This window comes from Salmo salar, chromosome ssa05 (genome assembly GCF_905237065.1).
Source record: "Salmo salar chromosome ssa05, Ssal_v3.1, whole genome shotgun sequence".
In the NCBI taxonomy this organism is placed as follows: domain Eukaryota; kingdom Metazoa; phylum Chordata; class Actinopteri; order Salmoniformes; family Salmonidae; genus Salmo; species Salmo salar.
The window spans coordinates 79,173,662-79,198,545 of NC_059446.1; the positions used below are offsets into that span (position 1 = coordinate 79,173,662).

The 24,884-nt window shown below is 43.8% G+C and overlaps 1 protein-coding gene across 3 annotated transcripts in view; it reads right to left on the reverse strand.

The window, feature by feature from the left end:
* Positions 1–24,884, reverse strand: part of LOC106585480 (collagen alpha-1(VI) chain) — a 49,610-nt gene that overhangs the window by 14,820 nt on the left and 9,906 nt on the right. For 2 of the 3 annotated variants that reach the window (XM_045719046.1, XM_045719045.1), the window contains exons 6-24: positions 24,613–24,726; positions 24,437–24,457; positions 24,233–24,253; positions 24,034–24,078; positions 20,442–20,495; positions 20,240–20,284; positions 19,898–19,924; positions 19,708–19,734; positions 19,511–19,555; positions 16,217–16,270; positions 14,859–14,921; positions 14,707–14,769; positions 14,513–14,566; positions 14,055–14,090; positions 13,241–13,366; positions 13,012–13,074; positions 12,845–12,907; positions 12,682–12,732; positions 12,499–12,534 (exon numbers count right to left, since the gene is read on the reverse strand). In XM_045719046.1, the coding sequence (XP_045575002.1) occupies positions 12,499–12,534; positions 12,682–12,732; positions 12,845–12,907; positions 13,012–13,074; positions 13,241–13,366; positions 14,055–14,090; positions 14,513–14,566; positions 14,707–14,769; positions 14,859–14,921; positions 16,217–16,270; positions 19,511–19,555; positions 19,708–19,734; positions 19,898–19,924; positions 20,240–20,284; positions 20,442–20,495; positions 24,034–24,078; positions 24,233–24,253; positions 24,437–24,457; positions 24,613–24,726 (1,008 nt within the window). The remainder of the gene's footprint in view (positions 1–12,498; positions 12,535–12,681; positions 12,733–12,844; positions 12,908–13,011; positions 13,075–13,240; positions 13,367–14,054; positions 14,091–14,512; positions 14,567–14,706; positions 14,770–14,858; positions 14,922–16,216; positions 16,271–19,510; positions 19,556–19,707; positions 19,735–19,897; positions 19,925–20,239; positions 20,285–20,441; positions 20,496–24,033; positions 24,079–24,232; positions 24,254–24,436; positions 24,458–24,612; positions 24,727–24,884) is intronic. The other variant, XM_045719047.1, reaches the window with a different exon arrangement.

Sequence of the window (24,884 nt, forward strand, 5' to 3'; positions counted from 1 at the left end):
CCAGCACAGCCCAGTTCGCCCTGTGCCAGTGCTTCGCCCGTGCCGGGCTACAGTGACAATGCAGCCAGGATGGGTTGTGCAGGCCGTGCGCTCCAGACCACCAGTGCGTCTCCAGGACCCGGTCTATCCTGTGCCTGCGCCCAGAGCCAGGCCTCCTGCATGTCTCCCCAGTCTGGTGAGTCCTGTGCCTGCTCCCAGAGCCAGGCCTCCTGCATTTCTCCCAAGTCTGTTGAATCCTGTGCCTGCTCCCAGAGCTAGGCCTCCTGCATGTTTCCCCAGTCTGGTGAGTCCTGTACCTGCTCCCAGAGCCAGGCCTCCTGCATGTCTCCCCAGGCTGGCGCATCCGGTGCCTGAGTCGCCCGCCAGTCCGGAGCTGCCAGAGTCGCCCGCCAGTCCGGAGCTCCCAGAGTCGCCCGCCAGTCTGGAGCTCCCAGAGTCGCCCGCCAGTCTGGAGCTCCCAGAGTCGCCCGCCAGTCTGGAGCTCCCAGAGTCGCCCGCCAGTCTGGAGCTCCCAGAGTCGCCCGCCTGTCCGGGGCCCGCTGTGAGGGTCCCCAGTCCGGGGTTGGCGGCGAGGGTCCTCAATCCAGAGGCGCCACCTAAGTGGGGTGAGCCAATGGTGGAGCGGGGTCTGCGTCCCGCCCCTGAGCCACCACCGCGGATAGATGCCCACCCGGACCCTTCCCTATAGGTTTAGGTTTTGCGGCCGGAGTCCGCACCTTTGGGGGGTGGGTACTGTCACGCCCTGGCCAAAGAGAGGGTTTTATTCTCTATTTTGGTTAGGCCAGGGTGTGACTAGGGTGGGCATTCTATGTCCTTTTTTCTATGTTTTGTATTTCTTTGTTTTGGCCGGGTATGGTTCTCAATCAGGGACAGCTGTAGATCATTGTCTCTGATTGGGAGCCATACTTAGGCAGCCTGTTTTCCTTTGGATTTTGTGGGTGGTTGTTTTCCGTTTAGTAGTTTGGAATACTGACGGAACTGTTGGCTGTCATTTTGTTTCTTTTGTAAGTGTTCTATTTCTTCATTAAACTTCAAGATGAGCACTAAACACGCTGCGCCTTGGTCTACTCCCTTCGACGGCCGTTACATTAACAGTCTGATGGCCTTGAGATAGAAGCTGTTTTTCAGTCTCTCGGTCCCAGATTTGATGCACCTGTACTGACCTTGCCTTCTGGATGATAGCGGGTTGAACAGGCAGTGGCTCGGGTGGTTGTTGTCCTTGATGATCTTTTTGGCCTTCCTGTGACATCGGGTGGTGTAGGTGTCCTGGAGGGCAGGTACTTTGCCCACGGTGATGCGTTGTGCAGACCTCACTACCCTCTGGAGAGCCATACGGTTGTGGGCGGAGCAGTTGCCGTACCAGGCGGTGATACACAATCGAGAGCATCCTGTCGGGCTGTATCTGTAAAAGTTTATGAGTGTTTTTGTTGACAACCCAAATTTCTTCAGCCTCCTGAGGTTGAAGAGGCGCTGTTGCGCCTTCTTCACCATGCTGTCTGTGTGGGTGGACCATTTCAGTTTGTCCGTGATGTGTACACCGAGGAACTTAAAACTTTCCACCTTCTCCACTACTGTCCCATCGATGTGGATAGGGGGGTGCTCCATCTGCTGTTTCCTGAAGTCCACGATCATCTCTTTTGTTTTGTTGACGTTGAGCATGAGGTTATTTTCCTGACACCACACTCCGAGGGCCCTCACCTCCTTCCTGTAGGCCGTCTCGTCATTGTTGGTAATCAAGCCTACCACTGTAGTGTCGTCTGCAAACTTGATGATTGAGTCGGAGGGTGTGCATGGCCACGCAGTCATGGGTGAACAGGGAGTACAGGAGAGGGCTGAGAACGCACCCTTGTGGAGACCCAGTGTTGAGGATCAACGGGGTGGAGATGTTGTTTCCTACCCTAACCACCTGGGGAGGCCTGTCAGAAAGTCCAGGACCCAGTTGCACAGGGCGGGTTTGAGACCCAGGGTGAACAGCATTCTTACATAGGTATTCCTCTTGTCGAAATGGGTTAGGGCAGTGTTCAGTGTGATTGTGATTGCGTCGTCTGTGGATCTATTGGGGCGGTAAGCAAATTGGAGTGGGTCTAGGGAGTCAGGTAGGGTGGAGGTAATATGGTCCTTGACTAGTCTCTCAAAGGACTTCATGATGACGGAAGTGAGCGCTATGGGGCGATAGTCATTTAGCTCAGTTACCATAGTTTTCTTGGGAACAGGAACAATGATGGCCCTCTTGAAGCATGTGGGAACAGCAGACTGGGATAGGGATTGATTGAATATGTCCGTAAACACACCAGCCAGCTGGTCTGCGCATGCTCTGAGGACACGGCTAGGGATGCCGTCTGGGCCGGCAGCCTTGCAGGGGTTAACACATTTAAATGTTTTACTCACATTGGCTGCGGTGAAGGAGAGCCCGCAGGTTTTGGTAGAGGGCCGTGTCAGTGACACTGTATTGTCCTCAAAGCGAGGAAAGAAGTTGTTTAGTTTGTCTGGGAGCAAGACATCGGTGTCCGCGACGGGGCTGGTTTTCTTTTTGTCATCCGTGATTGACTGTAGACCCAGCCAAATATGTTTTGTGTCTGAGCCGTTGAATTGCGACTCTACTTTGTCTCTATACTGACGCTTAGCTTGTTTGATTGCCTTGCGGAGGGAATAGCTACACTGTTTCTATTCGGTCATGTTTCCAGGTCGCCTTGCCAGGATTAAAAGCAGTGGTTTGCGCTTTCAGTTTTGCGTGAATGCTGCCATCAATCCACGGTTTCTGGTTGGGGAAGGTTTTAATAGTCACCGTGGGTACATCATCACCGATGCACTTGTGTCACGGGTGTCGTAGGGTGTAGACCAAAACACAGCGGGAAAATGTATACTCATCTTTTTTTTGAGTGAAGAAGGAAAACACATACAACGTATACAAAAACAAACGAACTAGACAGTCTTGTCAGGCATAACGCAAAACAAGAAACAATCTCCCACAAAATCCCATGACAAACAAACTCCTAATTATAGGACCTTCAATCAGAGGCAACGATAACCAGCTGCCTCCAATTGAAGGTCCAACCCCAATTAACTAAACATAGAACTACAATAGACTAGACAGAACATAGAAATACACTAACATAGAACATAGACTAACAAACCACGAACCACATAAACCAAACACCCCTCTACCTAAATACATAGCCCGAACCACATAAAACAAACACCCCCTGCCACGTCCTGACCAAACTACAATAACAAATAACCCTGGTCAGGACGTGACAACTTGCTAATAAACTCGCTCATCGAATCAGCGTATACATCAATGTTGTTGTCTGAGGCTATCCGGAACATATCCCAGTCCACGTAGTCGAAGCAATCTTGAAGCGTGGAATCAGATTGGTCGGACCAGCGTTGAACAGACCTGAGCACGGGCGTTTCCTGTTTTAGTTTCTGTCTATAGGCTGGGAGCAACAAAATTGAGTCGTGATCAGATTTGCCGAAAGGAGGGCGAAGGAGAGCTTTGTATGCGTCGCGGAAGTTGGAGTAGCAATGATCCAGAATTTTTTCAGCCTGGTTCGCGCATTCGATATGCTGATAAAATTTAGGGAGCCTTGTTTTCAGATTAGCTTTGTTAAAATACCCAACTACAATAAATGCAGCCTCAGGATATGTGGTTTCCAGTTTACAAAGAGTCCAATGAAGTTCTTTCAGGGCCGTCGAGGTGTCTGCTTGGCTGTGATTATAATCGAAGAGAATTCTCTTGGTAGATAATGCGGTCGGCATTTGATTGTAAAGAATTCTACGTCAGGTGAACAAAAGGACTTGAGTTCCTGTATGTTGTTATGATCACACCACGACTCCAGGGGCGAAAATCTGATATCCACTTTGGAGGGGACAATTACATTAACTTTTCTCAAGAGCAATTCCTGAGGGGGACACCAAAAGTAGTGCTGTAACACATAGCCTACATTGTAATATGGTAAATGTATATTGAGGAACCAAAGAAATAAGGTGTTTGCCGTACTCCTAACTACCGGTACCCAAAACTACACAACTAATCACAACAGCAATACCATTGCCTTTAACAAATCTTAGTTCAGTCACCAGTTTAAGTTGAGAGTGGGGGTATCCATGGCATTTTCCAATTATGTTCCTATTTTACAAGTAAAAAAAATTGAGAACCTTTCATAATGTTGCCAAACAAAGACTCAACAAACTTACCTGAGAGTCCCTGTCTCTGCCAGTCTGTCCCTGCATATATGTCCCCAACTCTGCTGTCTGTGTGCCATCTGTTGCCTGCTCTGCCTAATGACATCATTGTGAAACATTTCCATTAGAATTTCATTTCTTTCTTATGAACATTTTATCAACTAGTCTGAGATATTAGGCTACTAGGGTTCTTACTATGCATTTTGGTGTATTGAAAAATACTCTGATGTCCGTCTTTTATTTTTCTGCCATTTTTCTACCTGGCTGGCTGGCTGGCTACACACACAGTGTGTAGGTTATTTACAGTAGGAGATGGGCTTCTATCATCTTCAATCATTCTATATGGGCTTCGATCTAAAAGGTAGCTAGCAAATGTGAAACGGATTAAAATGACAAGAGTTGACAGCTGTATGAGTTCACCATTTACACAACATATGCTGCAACCTTTTGTCATTTTAATCGTTTGTTTCATATTGGCTGGCTTCCAACAATAGCTGAATTTGCAAAGTGAGCGAGCACCAATTCAGTTTCAGTGGTGTTTGCTATAATCTTTGCTACCCGGGTTAAATAAAGGTGAAATAAAATAAATAAATAAAAGTTCCCTTGCGACAATTTAGCTTTTGCAACGAGACCATTAAATATATTTAAGACAATGGTAGAAGAGAGTGTAGTTCTGTTCAGTTTGGACTTCAGTTTATCGCTAACCTTATCACAGGGACTTTGAAGCACTAACTTACATCATCATATTTTTCCCAGGATGGGGGGGGGTCGTGTCCCCCCCGTCCTCCCCGGGATTTCCGCCCCTGCACGACTCGTTAATCATAAGGCATACACCCCTGCCCTTCTTCTTACCAGAGACATGTTTGTTTCTGTCGGCGCGATGTGTGAAGAGACCGGGTGGCTGTACTGACTCTGATAACGTATCCCGAGTGAACCATGTTTCCGTGAAACAGAGAATGTTACAATCTCTGATGTCTCTCTGGAAGGCAACCCTTGCTCGAATTTCGTCTACCTTGTTGTCAAGAGACTGGACATTGGCGAGTAGTATACTCGGGAGCGGTGAGCGATGTGCGCGTCTACGGAGCCTGACCAGAAGACCGCTCCGTCTGCCCCTTCTGCGGCGCCATTGTTTTGGGTTGCCTACTGGGATCCAATCCATTGTCCTGGGTGGTGGTCCAAACAGAGGATCCACTTCGCGAAAGTCGTATTCCTAGTCGTAATGTGGGTAAGTTGACATTGCTCTTATATCCAATAGTTCTTCCCGGTTATATGTAATAAGACTTAAGATTTCCTGGGGTAACAGTGTAAGAAATAATACAAGCGAGGCGACCATCTCTGTCGGCGCAATCACGATCCTGTGGTTCATTAAGTACCAGTAGGACATGATTCAAGATCACTTGAATCTCTCTTTGACAGGCATGGCGCCAGGATTTTCTCTCCCGGTGCTAAGGGGGAGCTTGACCAATACGTGGGGGATGCTAAGAAAATAGTCGATTTTCATGACTTCAGAGTTCTCGTTTCTTCAATAAAAGCAGATATGGCACACAGCACATTCAATATAAATGTAGTGTCATGACGTTGCCCTCTGGGTTTTCTATGCACCATCCCCCGACCTCTATACTTCTGACACAAGGCTGTGTGAAGGCGGTCGTAAATTCCAAAGGGAATGTCCTGCCTAACAGGCCACAGTAAAGAGACAGGGTGTTTTCATGGAGAGAACAAAGGATTCTTCCACCTCACAGAATTGGAGAACCGAACGACATTTATGTTCTGGAGAAGGTATAAAAGATCGGTAAAGAATCCAGCTACGAACTGGTCTGCTTGGTACAATTTTATGAAACCCATGAGAGACAATATCAGCCATATTACCATAATAATGTTTATATAATAGCCTCAGCTATGGGACTTACATCTAAATGGTTGTATCAAATGTATTAATAAGGATAAAGCTATTTGGAATATGTTGAGATGCTATGTACTGATGTTAATGTGAGAGAATTGTATTTCTGTTCAAAAGCTTAACTAAGTCATCGGCACGCCCCCAGGGACACAGACAGGACAAGGCGTCATGTGACAGGCTTTTCTATGTTCAGTATAAAACCCCCACCCAGAATTTCTTTCACCAGACCAGCTTACCTCAGAAGAGAGAGCCAAGGTTTGACCATGCATCCCTCTACTGAAGTTTAACCATACCACATGGTTAAACTTTTAGACTATCGAAACCGACAGAATAATAACAAGTCTTTGATATTAATTAATAGTCTGCAGCTAGAAATTCGGTATCATTGAACGCGAAGACCGACGAAACATCCATTCTATAACGACATGAATGAATGTCGCTTTGAAAGATCCATTCTAACCGAGAGAGATAGAACACGGACAGACTCTCCAACAGAAACAAAATTTTCAACAGAGATCCCGACGACACACTGAGCGTAAATATATATTGATTGCAATTGTTCCCGAATGAGTGAGCGTTCATGTGCAAAGGTTTAGCATATCAATTGTTAATATTTATCAACTCTGTTGTGCCTTCTCTGCTGCCCCCAACCCCCTTGTTTGGCCGACAATATGCAGGTGTCTTCTTGTTCCATCCAGATCCAGATCAGTGTGATTGAATCATGTTCCCACCACCGGACAGGCGCGCTCTGTCAATTAAAAGGCCTTTCAGTTACTCACCAAGTGTTGTTTTATAGAAGGACGATGCGTCTGTTGTTGTGGTTTAGTACAAGTTAGTCTATAATCTTCTGGACATACAGAGCCTTGTTTTTTTCTGCGTGTATGGACAGGCAGGCAAGGTTGCTGAGTCGAGGGTTTGCCATTTTGTTTCTCATGTAGGTTTTTACATGCCGCATGCAGGAAAAACTGCACTCACATAACTCGGAGGTTACTGGCAGTGTGACAGATATGCATACAAGTTTATAGATGTCCACGAAGGAGTCTTTGGCAGGTTTAAGCATGGACAGGAACTCCAGTGTGCTGCTAACTGTTTCGACCCCTGTTCTTTTTTTCTTTCCAAGAGCCGGCGCACTTGGTGCACCTCCGCCAGCAGATTGTCCTCTCTGATTCCATAGTGCTGTGCCATGGGCACAAGGCTCTCCTTTTGAAGGAATCTGGCATGCTTGGGGTTGAGAGCTGACATTCCCATGAGAACTGTACCTGCTTCTGTGGAAAAGTGTTGGGTCATTTCGTTCACCAGTCGGTCAATGACAGGGTAGAACGTGGACGTTCGGAGTTAATCTGGAGAGGACATGGATGGATGCTCGGTTTGAATTGGAGCTTCAACTATAAAGTCCTGTAGATGGCGAGGATGTTGGGATTGTCTTTTCTCTTGTGGGGGCAGCGGCGGTTGAACGGCGAGATCGACTTTTGCGCACAGGGCCTCTGCCTTGCTCCATATGGCTCTCCAAGAGTCCTCCGTGCGCATTTCTTTAAAGCTCGTGATGACGGAGTGTGCGAGGTCAGTGGCAGTCTCGGGCAAAAGATCAGGGGACTGTAGAGTGTCAGACATGAACTTTGCTGTGCAGAACAGATCCTCAAACAGGATACGGTGGAGGATGAATTGAGCATCAATGAGTGTGAGTAATGACCGCGCGTCAGTCGATCTGCGTGAATTTGGCTGCGACTTAATGTCCTTTTTTTAAATTTTAATTTAAAAAACATTTTTAGGATCAGCTTAATATTGCGGAAAGAATATTGCTTCCATCAATGTAATTGTCTGCATCATTTCCAATCCCCCTTATATTTTTTGGGTAAAAATATATATCCATACACGCATGCGTACATATACACATATATAGACATACATACTTTTTTAAAGAATATACCTTTATTATTATTCCCCGCAAACCCTACCACTGATCCCCCCCAATTGGAGTAAACTACTAAACACTTTTGCTTTTACTTTCAATTTATTCATCTTATACACATTTTACAGACACAGTCTATTTTACAATACCGTAATTTCCGGACTATTGAGTGCACCTGAATATAAGCCGCACCACTGATTTTTTTAAATATTTTATTTTGAACATAAATAAGCCACACGTCTATAAGCCGCAGGTGCTTACCGGTACATTGAAACAAATGAACTTTACACAGGCTTTAACGAAACACGGCTTGTAACAGAAATAAATAGGCTTTAACGAAACACGGCTTGTAACAACAACAAAAAAAATTAGCAGTAAGCTTTAGTTGTCTTTTTGCACTGAGTCAATTCCTCACGCTGCTGTTTCCAACGTCTTATAATCGACTCATTAAGACCAAGCTCCCGTGCAGCAGCTCTATTTCCTTTTCCAACAGCCAGATCAATCGCCTTCAACTTGAAAGCTGCATCATATGCATTTCTTCGTGTCTTTGCCATGATGAGGGTGACAAAATGACTACCGTAATCAGAATGATGGGAAGTTTGAGAGCGCTCGATTTAATCTAAACAGTAAACAAAAAAAGTTGTTTGACCTTAACCCGTTCGGCAATTTCATTGGTCTAATGAAAGCTTCATGCCGCCAAAAAACTGAGCACGTCACAGAATGTGTTTTTTTGGAGAACAAAAAATTTAAAGCGGAAAAAATCCATATATTAGCCGCGTCATTGTTTAAGCGTGGGAAAAAAGTTGCGGCTTATAGTCCGGAAATTACGGTAGTTCTTTTTTGTTTGTTTTTAGTCCTTCCTCTATTTCTGATGTCCATCCAGTTTGATTTCTATTTGTAACTGTGCTATTTCACAAAAGTTCTGAACCTATATACATTTTACAGACCCCATATGTTTTACAATGTTTATCTTGTTATTAGTCCCACCTTTCAGCTCCATTCAACCCCTCCCATCTATCTCTCAACATCATCCATTTCGGATTTCTATTTGCCATATATTTTTCAACTGTGCTGTGATGTTTCACAAAACAATTGAACCTTTCTATTCTCATAGCTTCTACAGATTGTAAATTAAAAATAAACATTTTTGCTAAAATAATTATTATATTATTGATTGACTATGGCTTTTCAAATCACCCAGTATTGCTATCTGCAGCGTTAGTTCTAGGCAAATGTTGCAATTCTTCAGCCATTCCTGGATCTGTGATCAAAAACGAGCTACATATGGACAATACCAAAATAAATGATCTAATGACTCTGCCTCCGCACAGCAGAATCTGCAGAGCTGGGAAGATTGTATCCCCCATATATATAACATTCTATTAGTTGCAAGAATTTTGTATAGTAATTGAAATTTAAAAATTCGAAGCGACTTAATGTCCTTTACGGTTGCAATGATGGCTGGGAGGGTTTTTTGCACTGCCCACAGTGAGTAGTACTGGCAGGACCATCACGTGTCAGACAGTTTCTTGAGTTTAATGGGCTGCTGCGAAGACTGAAGTTCCCATTGCTTCATAATGAAATGGGCATGGACAAATGAGCCTGAGAAAAACTTCACGTATTTACCTCATTTGTTGGATAATTAACAATTATTTACTTAACAAATAGTAACATATTTCTGTCCTGCTAATGTTGTGTTTTATGGTCTCCACTCTAGCACCCTGCAGCTAATCTGGGCTTATGGTTTTACTAGAGATAGCTTGAGCTGATAATTGATGGATATCTCAGTGATAAAAACCAACAGCCACATTCCTATTCTTATGATTAGTGGTGCATATGAGACATATGTCTCCGGTCTGATTGAGCCTGTTGTAAAGGAGTGCATAACTGGTGGCAGGGAAGTCAGACGCAGGAGAGCAGAACTAGATAGTAGCCGGAGCAGTTTAATCCAAAAACCAACGGCATAAAAGTACAACAGAATATGGGTACAAAAACCCGACGCGCACCAGTAAACAAGTGCACAAGCACTTACAACAAACAATCCCACACAAAGACATGGGGGGAACAGAGGGTTAAATACACAACAAATAATGAGGGAAATGGAAACCAGGTGTGTAGATAAAACAAATGGAAAATTAAAAGTGGATCTACGATGCAAGAAGACCGGTGACGCCGACCGCCGAACACCGCCCGAACAAGGAGAGGAAACGACTTGTGGAAGTCGTGACACCTGCATTCCATAGACAATATATGGTGTATGTTTAGCCGGGATAGAGATAGCCTGGAGGAGCAGAACAAAGGCCTCAGTATTCCTAAGTATCCTGGCATCTGGGAAACTGAGACAAGGTGGGGTTAAAACAACACCAGAGGCAGATGACCAGGAGATGAACCCAGAGTGGCTTAGGATGGCCCTTAGTCTGAATGGGAAGGGTGGAGCCAGCCATGACAGCATTTTTAGGTCTACTATATATACACACACAACTCTGCATTTCTGTAAAGGTTAAGCTCTTGGCAACACAACTTAGGATGTGCGGTCGACGGTTTCATTATTGCAATAATTAATCGATGTTGAATAAAGATGAGTGTTTGAATAATTGTCCAAGTCTCTCTCAGTGCTGAAATTTCCACGACAAGCGCCATGCCTGCTCTTTGAAACTTTGACTAAAAAGTTTAACACAGCTCGAGTAATTGGAGAGTTGTTTCACTTTATACATATGCCAGAGTCACTGTTTCCTCAAAGACACTTATACTGGTCTGGCTGTTGATAAAAGCCAAGGTGTTGTTTGGATGTCAATGGCTAGTGGTGCAATCCAAATTTATTGGTCCAGACAAGGAGTTGGAACCAGTTCAGGGAATAGAACCGAAAACATTTTCAAGGAACAGAAACGGAACCGGGAGTGAAAGTGATCGATACTGTTCCAGAACAGAATTGTTATTTTAAAAGCATGGGAACCGGTTAATAACTTTATTTTATGTTCCAGGCATTTTTTTCTAGTCCCACAAATGCAAAGTCCTCCCTCTGTCACTCAGAAACTTCTTCCAGTGTCTACCTGCAAGCTGAAAATCCTTACCAGTGTGTGTGTGTGTGTTTAGGCTACTGTACTGACGTTACCATGGGCTACTGTACTGACGTAACCATAGGCTACTGTACTGACGTAACCATAGGCTACTGTACTGACGTTACCATAGGCTACTGTACTGACGTTACCATAGGCTACTGTACTGACGTTACCATAGGCTACTGTACTGACGTTACCATAGGATACTGTACTGACGTTACAAGCATGATTCAGAAGATAGGGAGAGAGATTTAATTAGCTGGAGAATAATTAACTTTTACAATACTAGTTAAGGATTCTATAGGCCAAGTTATCCCGTTTCACAATGGATATGTTAACTACAAAAAGGAAACGTGTTTTTAATTCTGCTGCCGCTCTGCACACACAAGCTTGTTAGCTCAAAGGACATTCAAAGTTCCTCCATAGAAGCTCCTCTTCCTAGGTATAATTCTGTGGACCTAATTCAGATAACACATGTCATAACAAGATGCCCAGCGCTTCAAGCTCCTCCTCAACCTTCTCTCGCTCTCTCGCCACCTGCAAAATTTCAGTCGCCATAGGCTACAGTTGCCTGTCCACCATGCATGTAAACAACTAGTTTGCATGCTCTATCCACACTGATTGACAAAGTAATCTACTAAACTAAACCGGTGTAACGGTCTGGGCGTAGTGGGTGCGGTGTCAGGCGCAGGAGACAGAACGTACAGGTAGGCGCTTTATTACGCACAATGAACAAGCGTGCCGCGCACAAAATACAATGCCCAAAACAACAGGAGAATCCCACACAGAAACACAATGGGAAAATAAGTTAAGCCCGCACAAAGAGCAGGCGGGCCTACCGGCTTAAATAGCCCAACTAACACACTAGACAAGAAGCAGGTGATACTGATTAGACAAAACAAACAGAAAAGGAAAAAGGGATCAGTGGCAGCTAGTAGGCCGGTGACGACGACCGCCGAGCACCACCCGAACAGGGAGAGGAGCCACCTTCGGTAGGAGTCGTGACAACCGGTTCATATCTTTATTTTTCTGGACATAACAGTGGAATGGAACAAAAAGAATAGTGTTTCTGTTCAGAATGAAAGGATTGGAAAATAATTTGGTTCCAAACCCTGATCCAGTCTAAAGTTGAAAAAAAAGAATAATTGGGATTCAGCTTTACCTGATGTGAACTTAACCTTATACAATTACTGTAGTGCTCTCACATACATACTGAAGCTCTTCACTTTGTGGGCCCAACGTAAGGCTACAAAACTATGAAGGATTCAGGGTAATTAGGCATTAGACTGTTAGCTTCCCTCCCAGTGACAGACAGACAGACAGACAGACAGACAGACAGACAGACAGACAGACAGACAGACAGACAGACAGACAGACAGACAGACAGACAGACAGACAGACAGACAGACAGACAGACAGACAGACAGACAGACAGACAGACAGACCTTTAAACCTGCAGGTCCTCTCAGACCAGGGTATCCCTGTAAGAAGATGAAAGAAAAATCTGAAATAGGCAAATGAGGTCCATGGACATTTGGTCCAAACAATGTTGATAAATCATACTTGTAACTAAGAATAAAAACATGAATGCCTACTTTTCAGAAATTCACTGCTGAAGAAATACAGACCTGGAACCCTGGATATCCAGGTTGGCCTTCTCCCTGTGTTCCATCATCACCCTGAAGAGAGAATCAAGATAATATTGTGTATTCAGAATATTAGCCTTATGATAAATCAGATTACCTCTTCAATACAAACGTTCTGTTCTCCCATATCCCAGAAGTCACTCACCCTTTTCCCAATGGGCCCTGCATCTCCCGGTGCTCCTGGAGGCCCCCTGGGGCCCTTAACACCCTGGGGGGAGAGACCCTGGTCAAAACATGTATTGTAGTTTTCATGTGTTACCACGTGGTATAGCTGTGTCATCATTGAAATCATTAAATGACTGGCCATCGTACCGCAGGTCCGTGAGAACCCGGCTCTCCTCTGTACCCTTTGAGCCCAGACACTCCACTCAGACCCTTTCGGGGGAAGAAATGAAGAGAGGGGGTGGGACAATGACTGGAGGTAAAACATCGACCTGTATTTAGCAATAGCCCATGAGAGAGCTAGCCTGTTCCCCGAGAAGGTGTTGGTGGAACCATATAAGAAAGAACACATGATCACACGCCTGTGAGGGACACTCACTTGTGAACCCACGTCTCCAGCCTGACCTTCATGACCCTGTGCTCCAGCAGAGCCTGGGTCACCCGTCTCCCCTTGACCACCTCTTATTCCTGGAGCACCTCTCCGTCCCCTCTCTCCCCCTACACCCTTAAGAGAGACAAATAGGAAGAGAGATGGAGAGAGGGGGAGAGAGAGAGAGAGAGAGAGAGAGAGAGAGAGAGAGAGAGAGAGAGAGAGAGGTCACCAGCTTGGATGTGAACAGCAATGTTCAGCTAAACAGCAACTTCCCATTGGTCAACAAGGCCATTTTACCATAATGTAAACATCGAATAAAGTGTTTACAAAAGCTAAACCAACTTTTTTGATTCATTATATACTAATGTGTTTTCTTTGACAGTGATAAAACTATTTAATTCAGCCATTTAGTCAATGTAGAGCAGGGATCATCAACTAGATTTCTTGAGCAGATTGTCGGGTGGCCGGAGCATAGTTACAAATGGACTGCAAATTAACCCCAAGAAGCCTTGCTTACATTTGTATTCAATCACATGTTTCTCTCTATTATGCGTGTGAATACTTGGGAACAGATTTCTTAAATTCCCTTGGAGCTGATTTCCTGGTGTCCAACAATAAAAAGATGTCACTTATTTTTTAGAAAACTTGGGGGGTCAAATAAAACCACCCCCGGGCCAAATTCGGCCCACGGGCCATCAGTTGGGGAACCCTGATGTTCAGTGATCTAGTAAGATATGTGTCTTCCTGTGTCAGATTATGTGGACAGTGTTCGTCCTGGTCCTGGTATTGCATTGATTCTAGAACTAGCTGAGTTCCAAACCTCTGTGCCTGGCGCTCCAGACGGTCCAAAGTCCCCCTGTAAAACACAGAAAGGTGGACAGGTGCCTGATGTCAAATCAAATCAAATGTATTTATATAGCCCTTCTTACATCAGCTGATATCTCAAAGTGCTGTACAGAAACCCAGCCTAAAACCCCAAACAGCAAGCAATGCAGGTGTAGAAGCACGGTGGCTAGGAAAAACTCCCTAGAAATGCCAAAACCTAGGAAGAAACCTAGAGAGGAACCAGGCTATGAGGGGTGGCCAGTACTCTTCTGGCTGTGCCGGGTGGAGATTATAACAGAACATGGCCAAGATGTTCAAATGTCATTGTCCAATCGGTATTGGTTACGGCATCATTTTTCCATTCATCTATAAAAAAATACACCTATACATATGAGAGTTATCAAAATCTGCAACTTATTGACGATAGAGTTATTGAGGTAGTGGTGTTTTTACTTCGTCTCCTCGGTCAGCCTTATTTCCAGGTCCTCCCATTGGTCCAGGCTCCCCCTACAGACACAGATGAAACAATACAGCCACACAGAAAAGCTCTCCTGTGTGATAGATGGATGGATGATTGAATGATCAAATTATTGATTGATTAATTGATTGATTTGATTAGTTGATAAATTGATAAATTGATTGATTACCTTGGCTCCGTTGGCTCCAGACACTCCAGAAACCCCTAGCTCCCCAGGTGTTCCCATCTCTCCCTGTGGACAGGAAGGTAAAATAGACACTTAAGTCACTCACACATTAAATGCAGAACAGACAATTAAGGTGCTGGGTATGACAGAGTTACCTTTTGTCCAGGTAATCCATAAGATCCTGCATCTCCTTTCTGTCCCAGAGGACCTGGCTCCCCCTATCAGAGGAAACAGTCATTACCAACATCAACCAGTCTGAACTTAAATATGAATACTTCAGATCAGAGGAAACAGTCATTACCAACATCAACCAGTCTAAACTTAAATATGAATACTTCAGATCAGAGGAAACAGTCATTACCAACATCAACCTGTCTAAACTTAAATATGAATACTTCAGATCAGAGGAAACAGTCATTACCAACATCAACCAGTCTGAACTTAAATATGAATACTTCAGATCAGAGGAAACAGTCATTACCAACATCAACCAGTCTAAACTTAAATATGAATACTTCAGATCAGAGGAAACAGTCATTACCAACATCAACCAGTCTAAACTTAAATATGAATACTTCAGATCAGAGGAAACAGTCATTACCAACATCAACCTGTCTGAACTTAAATATGAATACTTCAGATCAGAGGAAACAGTCATTACCAACATCAACCAGTCTGAACTTAAATATGAATACTTCAGATCAGAGGAAACAGTCATTACCAAAATCAACCAGTCTAAACTTAAATATGAATACTTTAGATATAACTAACAGCATTCATCTACTATTTATCTAGTATTATTCTATCCAAGTGGGAGACTGGTAAAGACTCCCAAAAGACCCCAAACAAATAAACTCCCACTCATACCCCAATCAGACATAAACAAACAAAACGGTTTAATTACCCCAACCACGGCACTCAAAATAACCCTGTCTCATCTTCTGATTTTGTTTGAATTGTATTGCTTTCAACCGCAGAATGAAGCACACCTGTTTTAACAGCATAAAGGGAATGACTATAAAGACTGCTGAGGACAGAGTTATGGGAATAATGTGTAGTATTGTAACTCCCTGTTTGCAGTACATGTCAGTCTACTGACTGGCTTTGGCTCCTAGAGCGCTATTGGCTGCCAAGTGGTTCTTGGCTTTGGGGGGGAAATTCCTGGCAATGATAACCGCTTGGTGTAACATTCCCAGAGTTTCACTGTTACTAGTCTAGGAGGTCATGAATACAGTAAGCCGTGGTGTGTTTGGGTGCATGTGGTGCATGTAGTGTGTGTGTGGGTTCGTGTGGTGAGTGTGTGGCTGCGTGTGGTGAGTGTGTGGGTACGTGCACATGGAACAGAGTAGATGGTATTTTTTAAAGGGGGAGTGTGGAAGTGGGACTAAGGAAGGGCCGGTGGTGATCAGTCTGGAAAGACTGGAAAAAAGAAAAGCAGTAGGAAATGAGACAAGCAGAGTGTGATGACTTTGACTCTGGTTACGTGACCTTGCATCACTTGCTATAGACTTACCTCTGCCCCCTCGTCTCCTTTACAACCAGGCAGCCCCATAACCCCAGGGTCCCCCTACAGAGAGAGAAAGAGAGAGGGCGACGTGGGAGTTTACTGCACATTTCAAGGAATAACACTAACATGAGTGACCTCACTGAAGGTTTCCAGAGAAACAGAACTCTCTAATGTACTTTGTAATCTGGGCCTACATCACAGTTATCTGCTCTGAAAAACATCTGCTCTGGTCTGAGAAACATGTCAAGGGATTCAGGACCCGGTGTGGGGGTGGAGACTGTCTTCATGCTAAATCTTCAATTTTAATTATTTTTTATTGACTTTATTTATTCATATATATATATATATATATATATATATATATATATATATATACGTATGTATGTATACACATACATATATATGTGTATACACATACATACATACATATACATATATATATATATATATATACATATATATGTGTATACACACACACACACACACATATGTGTATACACACACACACACACATATGTGTATACACACACACACATATGTGTATACACACACACATATGTGTATACACACACACATATGTGTATACACACACACATATGTGTATACACACACACATATGTGTATACACACACACATATGTGTATACACACACACATATGTGTATACACACATATGTGTATACACACACACATATGTGTATACACACACACACATGTGTATACACACACACATATGTGTATACACACACACACATGTGTATACACACACACACACACACACACACACACACACACACACATACATATACACACACACATATATATATATATTTTTTTTTAATATACAGTAAGGGAAAAAAGTATTTGATCCCCTGCTGATTTTGTATGTTTGCCCACTGACAAAGAAATTATCGGTCTATAATTTTAATGGTAGGTTTATTTGAACAGTGAGAGACAGAATAACAAAAAAATCCTGAAAAATGCGTGTCAAAAATGTTATAAATTGATTTGCATTTTAATGAGGGAAATAAGTATTTGACCCCCTCTCAATCAGAAAGATTTCTTGCTCCCAGGTGTCTTTTATACAGGTAACGAGCTGAGATTACGAGCACACTCTTAAAGGGAGTGCTCCTAATCTCAGTTTGTTACCTGTATAAAAGACACCTGTCCACAGAAGCAATCAATCAATCAGATTCCAAACTCTCCACCATGGCCAAGACCAAAGAGCTCTCCAAGGATGTCAGGGACAAGACTGTAGACCTACACAAGGCTGGAATGGGCTACAAGACCATCGCCAAGCAGCTTGTTGAGAAGGTGACAACAGTTGGTGCGATTATTCGCAAATGGAAGAAACACAAAAGAACTGTCAATCTCCCTCAGCCTGGGGCTCCATGCAAGATCTCACCTCGTGGAGTTGCAATGATCATGAGAACGGTGATGAATCAGCTCAGAACTACACGGGAGGATCTTGTCAATGATCTCAAGGCAGCTGAGACCATAGTCACCAAGAAAACAATTGGTAACTCACTACGCCGTGAAGGACTGAAATCCTGCAGCGCACGCAAGGTCGCCCTGCTCAAGAAAGCACATATACATGCCCGTCTGAAGTTTGCCAATGAACATCTGAATGATTCAGAGGACAACTGGGTGAAAGTGTTGTGGTCAGATGAGACCAAAATGGAGCTCTTTGGCATCAACTCAACTCGCCGTGTTTGGAGGAGGAATGCTGCCTATGACCCCAAGAACACCATCTCCACCGTCAAACATGGAGGTGGAAACATTATGCTTTGGGGGTGTTTTTCTGCTAAGGGGACAGGACAACTTCACCGGATCAAAGGGACGATGGACGGGGCCATGTACCGTCAAATCTTGGGTGAGAGCCTCCTTCCCTCAGCCAGGGCATTGAAAATGGGTCGTGGATGGGTATTCCAGCATGATAATGACCCAAAACACACGGCCAAGGCAACAAAGGAGTGGCTCAAGAAGAAGCACATTAAGGTCCTGGAGTGGCCTAGCCAGTCTCCAGACCTTAATCCCATAGATAATCTGTGGAGGGAGCTGAAGGTTCGAGTTGCCAAACGTCAGCCTCGAAACCTGAATGACTTGGAGAAGATCTGCAAAGAGGAGTGGGACAAAATCCCTCCTGAGATGTGTGCAAACTTCGTGGCCAACTACAAGAAACATCTGACCTCTGTGATTGCCAACAAGAGTTTTGCCACCAATTACTAAGTCATGTTTTGCAGAGGGGTCAAATACTTATTTCCCCATTAAAATGCAAATCAATTTATAACATTTTTGACATGCGTTTTTCTGGATTTTTTTGTTGTTATTCTGTCTCTCACTGTTCAAATAAACCTACCAATAAAATTATAGACTGATCATTTCTTTGTCAGTGGGCAAACGTACAAAATCAGCAGGGGATCAAATACTTTTCTCCCTCACCGTATATATATATATTTTTTTATTGCAGAAAAACCAGTGTACAGACAAAAGTATAGAAACAGACAATGATAACATATGCTAGGGGGTACAACAAATGACAGATTATACAAAGACCTTAGAGGATGCACACATATTGATTGTTTTAACAGCTTTCTTATTAGAAGAATGTAGAATGGTCTTAATGTACTGCTCAAATTCCTTATAGAAAACACAGAAGAGTGTTTTTTTATTAGTGAATTTACATTTATGAATATGACATTTTTCCATTTGCGCAATTCGATTTATGAAGTAAAATTGTTTTTCTTTATCCTTTTTATAGTTAAGGAACTTCCCGCCAAATCTCCCAGGGGGATTCTAAAGGGATGTGACAATGACGCTTTAGTGCTAAACATTTAGTCTATAAAACACCTATATGATTCATCTGGCTCATATCAACCATACAGCACCTGGATCGGTTTTAAGATCATTTTTCTTGGCACCCTGTTATGCTCCATATAGTGCCTCACGGGGATGGACAAGAGTATTGCTCTATACTGTATAATAGGTCCAGGGCCCATGGAAGAAGGTACAGGTGTTACATAACAATAACAGCCTTCAGCATGGGCTGAGCCATCATTCATCTGTATTTAATTCTCATCTTGTTTTCGTCTCAACCCCTCTAATAATTCTGGAATATGGGTGTATATAAAGGGAGACCTGTGAGGGCGAAGCCTGCATCCCTGTTCGATTGGTCACTCACACTTTACGAGGCCTTGATAGCCTTGTTTTTCTGTTTGTAAGTTTACAGAGCGATACCCTTGTTAAACATTTAATAATGCCTGGGGCTGTGTGTTGAGGAAGAGGTAGAAAACAAACAAACCACAAGGCCGTCTTTCCCGTCCACTCCATCCGCTCCTTTCTCACCCTAGAAACACATGGATCACATGACTTCATTCCCACCACTGCAATTGGTTGAATTGGTGAGTATGTGATAATGTGCATGACTGAATGGATGGATGGATACATGAATGAATGAATGAATGAATGAATGAATGATGCATAAGATCAACAACATACCTTTTGTCCAGATGGTCCTCTTGGACCCTGTAGGGCAAAATAACGTTCAAACATTTTGACAGCTGAATCTATGGCTGTTGGATGATTTGACGTGATGTATTCTTTGTTTACATTATATACTTACGTACTACAGGGTTTATAAACACTATTATAATCACTATTACTCTCCACAAGATCGATGAGAGCTTACTCTGTCACCAGAAGGACCATGGTCACCCTGTAGAGAAAGAGAGTGACGAACATCAGAGTTTAGCTTCTAAGCACTTAATACGGATCCGGAGTTGTAAAATCCTGGTGTTGGAAACACTGGGAACATATGGCATATTTCAATACAGTTAAGTGAATGCTCATGGATCATTGCATTAGCTAACCTCGTACAGCCAGACAAGTATGTCTCTAAATATTGCATTTACACCATAGCTGTAACTTCTGCCAGGCAAGGTTACATTATTGCTAACCAGCATGTGTTATGAATAATCTAAAACATTCAAAGTGGTATATATTTTTATTTTAGATAAATAATCACTCTGACCTTCTCTCCTCTGTGTCCTTGGGGTCCCTGGTCACCTGCAGTCCCCTGGGTGACAAAGATATGATCCACATGTGATCCAGATATGATCCACATTGCCTGTAGCCATCATCTGTAGCATCAAACAGGCTACAAAGCACAATGTATTCACAGTCTACAGTCAGCAGACAGACAAGCTCATGTTCTGTAATGTGTCATATACTACCTTTGCTCCCAAACTTCCCGGTCTCCCGGCAACCCCCTGACGTCCTGGAGTTCCCTGAAAAAAAGAATCATATCTATTTCTCATTGTCATCAGTCAACCTCTTCCAGTGTTAGTCATTGTGAAGCAGAGTCTGAGTGAAGCCGTTTGTATAAACTGTTAAGCTACAGGAAGCTTCTATCCCCAAGCAATACGACTGATAAATAGATAACAAAATAGCTACATGGACTATCTGAGTTAACCTTATATCTTTATTGACCTTTTATTTTTATTTGTGCACTGTCTCTGTTCACACTCACAGGGCCCTAGAACACACACACACACACACACACACACACACTCTCCCTCATCTGCTCACTCAGACATAATATGCACATTCATGTTGACTCTACACACAAGCACAGTCACTCACATACAAGCTGCTGCTACTCTGTTTATCTTATATCCTGTTGCCTAGTCACCTTACCAATATATATATACACTGCTCAAAAAAATAAAGGGAACACTTAACACATCCTAGAGCTGAATGAAAGAAATAATCTTATTAAATACTTTTTTCTTTACATAGTTGAATGTGCTGACAACAAAATCACACAAAAATAATCAATGGAAATCCAATTTATCAACCCATGGAGGTCTGGATTTGGAGTCACACTCAAAATTAAAGTGGAAAACCACACTACAGGCTGATCCAACTTTGATGAAATGTCCTTAAAACAAGTCAAAATGAGGCTCAGTAGTGTGTGTGGCCTCCACGTGCCTGTATGACCTCCCAACAACGCCTGGGCATGCTCCTGATGAGACGGCGGATGGTCTCCTGAGGGATCTCCTCCCAGACCTGGACTAAAGCATCCGCCAACTCCTGGACAGTCTGTGGTGCAACGTGGCATTGGTGGATGGAGCGAGACATGATGTCCCAGATGTGCTCAATGGGATTCAGGTCTGGGGAACGGGCGGGCCAGTCCATAGCATCAATGCCTTCCTCTTGCAAGAACTGCTGACACACTCCAGCCACATGAGGTCTAGCATTGTCTTGCATTAGGAGGAACCCAGGGCCAACCGCACCAGCATATGGTCTCACAAGGGGTCTGAGGATCTCATCTCGGTACCTAATGGCAGTCAGGCTACCTCTAGCGAGCACATGGAGGGCTGTGCGGCCCCCCAAAGAAATGCCACTCCACAACATGACTGACCCACCGCCAAACCGGTCATGCTGGAGGATGCTGCAGGCAGCAGAACGTTCTCCACGGCGTCTCCAGACTCTGTCACGTCTGTCACGTGCTCAGTGTGAACCTGCTTTCATCTGTGAAGAGCACAGGGCGCCAGTGGCGAGTTTGCCAATCTTGGTGTTCTATGGCAAATGCCAAACGTCCTGCATGGTGTTGGGCTGTAAGCACAAACCCCACCTGTGGACGTCGGGCCCTCATACCACCTTCATGGAGTCTGTTTCTGACCGTTTGAGCAGACACATGCACATTTGTGGCCTGCTGGAGGTCATTTTGCAGGGCTCTGGCAGTGCTTCTCCTGCTCCTCCTTGCACAAAGGCGGAGGTAGCGGTCCTGCTGCTGGGTTGTTGCCCTCCTACGGCCTCCTCCACGTCTCCTGATGTACTGGCCTGTCTCCTGGTAGCGCCTCCATGCTCTGGACACTACACTGACAGACACAGCAAACCTTCTTGCCACAGCTCGCATTGATGTGCCATCCTGGATGAGCTGCACTACCTGAGCCACTTGTGTGGGTTGTAGACTCCGTCTCATGCTACCACTAGAGTGAAAGCACCGCCAGCATTCAAAAGTGACCAAAACATCAGCCAGGAAGCATAGGAACTGAGAAGTTGTCTGTGGTCCCCACCTGCAGAACCACTCCTTTATTGGGGGTGTCTTGCTAATTGCCTATAATTTCCACCTGTTGTCTATTCCATTTGCACAACAGCATGTGAAATTTATTGTCAATCAGTGTTGCTTCCTAAGTGGACAGTTTGATTTCACAGAAGTGTGATTGACTTGGAGTTACATTGTGTTGTTTAAGTGTTCCCTTTATTTTTTTGAGCAGTGTATATCTACCTCCATCACTCCAATGTTCTTGCACATTGTAAATATGGTATTGGAACTGACCCTGTATATAGTATGCTTACTTACTTATTGTTAGGTTTTGAGTTTGCAAGAAAGGCATTTCACTGTACTTGTGCATGTGACATTACACCCTTTTGCCCACAATTCCCATTGAGACAGAGAAGAAAGTCTTGGACTTGCCAGACTGCCAGAAGTTGTGCACAGAACACGGTACTGTACAATAGAATCAATCAAACTAAGCCTTTTTCAGTTCCACTACCTCCTCGTCTCCCTAATGTATTTCTTGGCTGGAACACACAAGAGCTGTGTTGACTAGCAGTGGGCTAGGCAGGCCATCTGGATGCCATGATTAGATCTGGTCAGAGTCATTAGTCCCCATCAGGTAAACACGGGCCTGGGGGCACACTCTGGAGAACACTCTGATCACACATAGAAATGTCTGTTACAGAGCGGACATGATTCCCTATTCCACATGACATAGAAGCATGGCTTTTCTATGTAATATATTTCTATCTCAATGTTCCATAACGCTGCACCCCCATGGAATACGGTTCTGGTAAAGCAAAGATTGTCCTCTCATTAACATTCCATTGGGTATTGGCGCAAAGCCACTCCCGTCCTTATAACCTTTGGTTTGAATCCAGACCACAGCAGGGGCAGCTCTGGATCCTCTGTAGGCAAGATACTACTGAATCAAGAATCAGTCTTTCCCTTTGTCTTACTCTCTCTCTCATCTCTCTGATACACAGTCATGCACGCCACTACTACACACACGCACACACACACTCTCTTTTCTCTTTCTCACATGTACATTAGCGAGTGAAACACGTCTCTCTGCCCTGATAGTAAAAGCACATGCCATGCGATCTTATTCTGGCACGGAAAACATTCCATGATACTGTAGACGACTGGCTTGAAACCCTTGACCTCCACAGGTTGAATCTCATGTTTATGGATAAGCCAGTCTACTCCATCTTCTGTTTTTTTCAATCAATCTGGTTTCAAACCAGTATCAGTACTTTCTGTTTCACTCATTCTGTCACTGTCCTGATATTGACCTTGTAATACTGTGTGATTATAAATGTCTGGCATATTTATAGTAATGTGTTTCATGTGCTTTTCAGTGTGCACACACGCACACACGTGTTAACATTGTGAATCCTTACTGTATATGAACTGCAGTACGTGAGCCAAATCACTCCCCCCCCCCCCCCAACGCTTACTTATCCCTTACTTAGACACTGAGAGTTAGAGCTTAGCAAACCATCAGTAATAAGGTAAGGTAAGTATATCTAAGAATACAGCGAGGGGCATTTCAACATGTTCACCAATAGGTGGGCGACAGATAGCCTAGCGGTTAAAAGCATTGGGCCAGTAACTGAAAGGTTGCTGGTTTGAATCTGTTGATGTTCCCTTGAGCAAGGCACACAACCCTAATTGCCCCTGTAAGCCGCTCTGGATACGAGCGTCTGGTAAATGTAAATGTGGTGTTTTAACTAAAAGGAAAACAGAGAGCACCATACCGCGCCCCCTCCTGCACCAGCAGGGCCTTGAGATCCCAGGGGAGCCTGTGAAACAAAGAACACTGATGAGAAAGACTTCTGACTCCACTGGATCCCATATTAAGACTGTACTGAGATCAGATTAATCAAGACAAACAGTCAGTAATGAAGTTTTTTGCGAGATCATGTTGAAAAATGATGACAATGTGATCAGGCTTACCTTGCACTCGAACGAACAGCACTGAAAAGGAACAATAAACATAAATCAACCCCAGTTATAATCACTGTTCATAAATGAGATCACAAACAACAATCACACTGTATTGGTCGGGAACTATCAAATCAAATGTTATTGGTAACATACACATATTTATCAGATGTTGTAGCGAAATGCTTGTATCAAAAAGACTGAAGAAAAACTCACCACAGATTCAGAATCCTTGTACTACAGATCCATAAAAGAAGAGACAGACAATTGATTAGAATAGTCTGTTTTGGCACCAAAAAAAATGGCCTACAGTAAATTACATTTAGGTACAGGGCCTTGGTTTAAAAATGGCCGCTTGTATGATGGTAACTATGTGACGATGGTGTACTCACCATGGTAGACACTATGGAGCTGACGGTGTTCCTAACAACCTGCGGGTCCTCACTAGTAGCAGACATGTTATGGGTGTGTTGTACATCTGTTGCTATGGAATCAAGTCTGTTGTCCTGCAGAGAGAGAGAGGAGAGAGGGTGGGGGGGGCCTTAGAGACAGAGACTGAAATACTGAAAAACTACCCCAAACATTCTCTGTGTGTAAAAAATGCTGTTTTAAATGTTTTAATTATTTGTATATTTTTTTATTTAACCTTTATTTAACTAGGCAA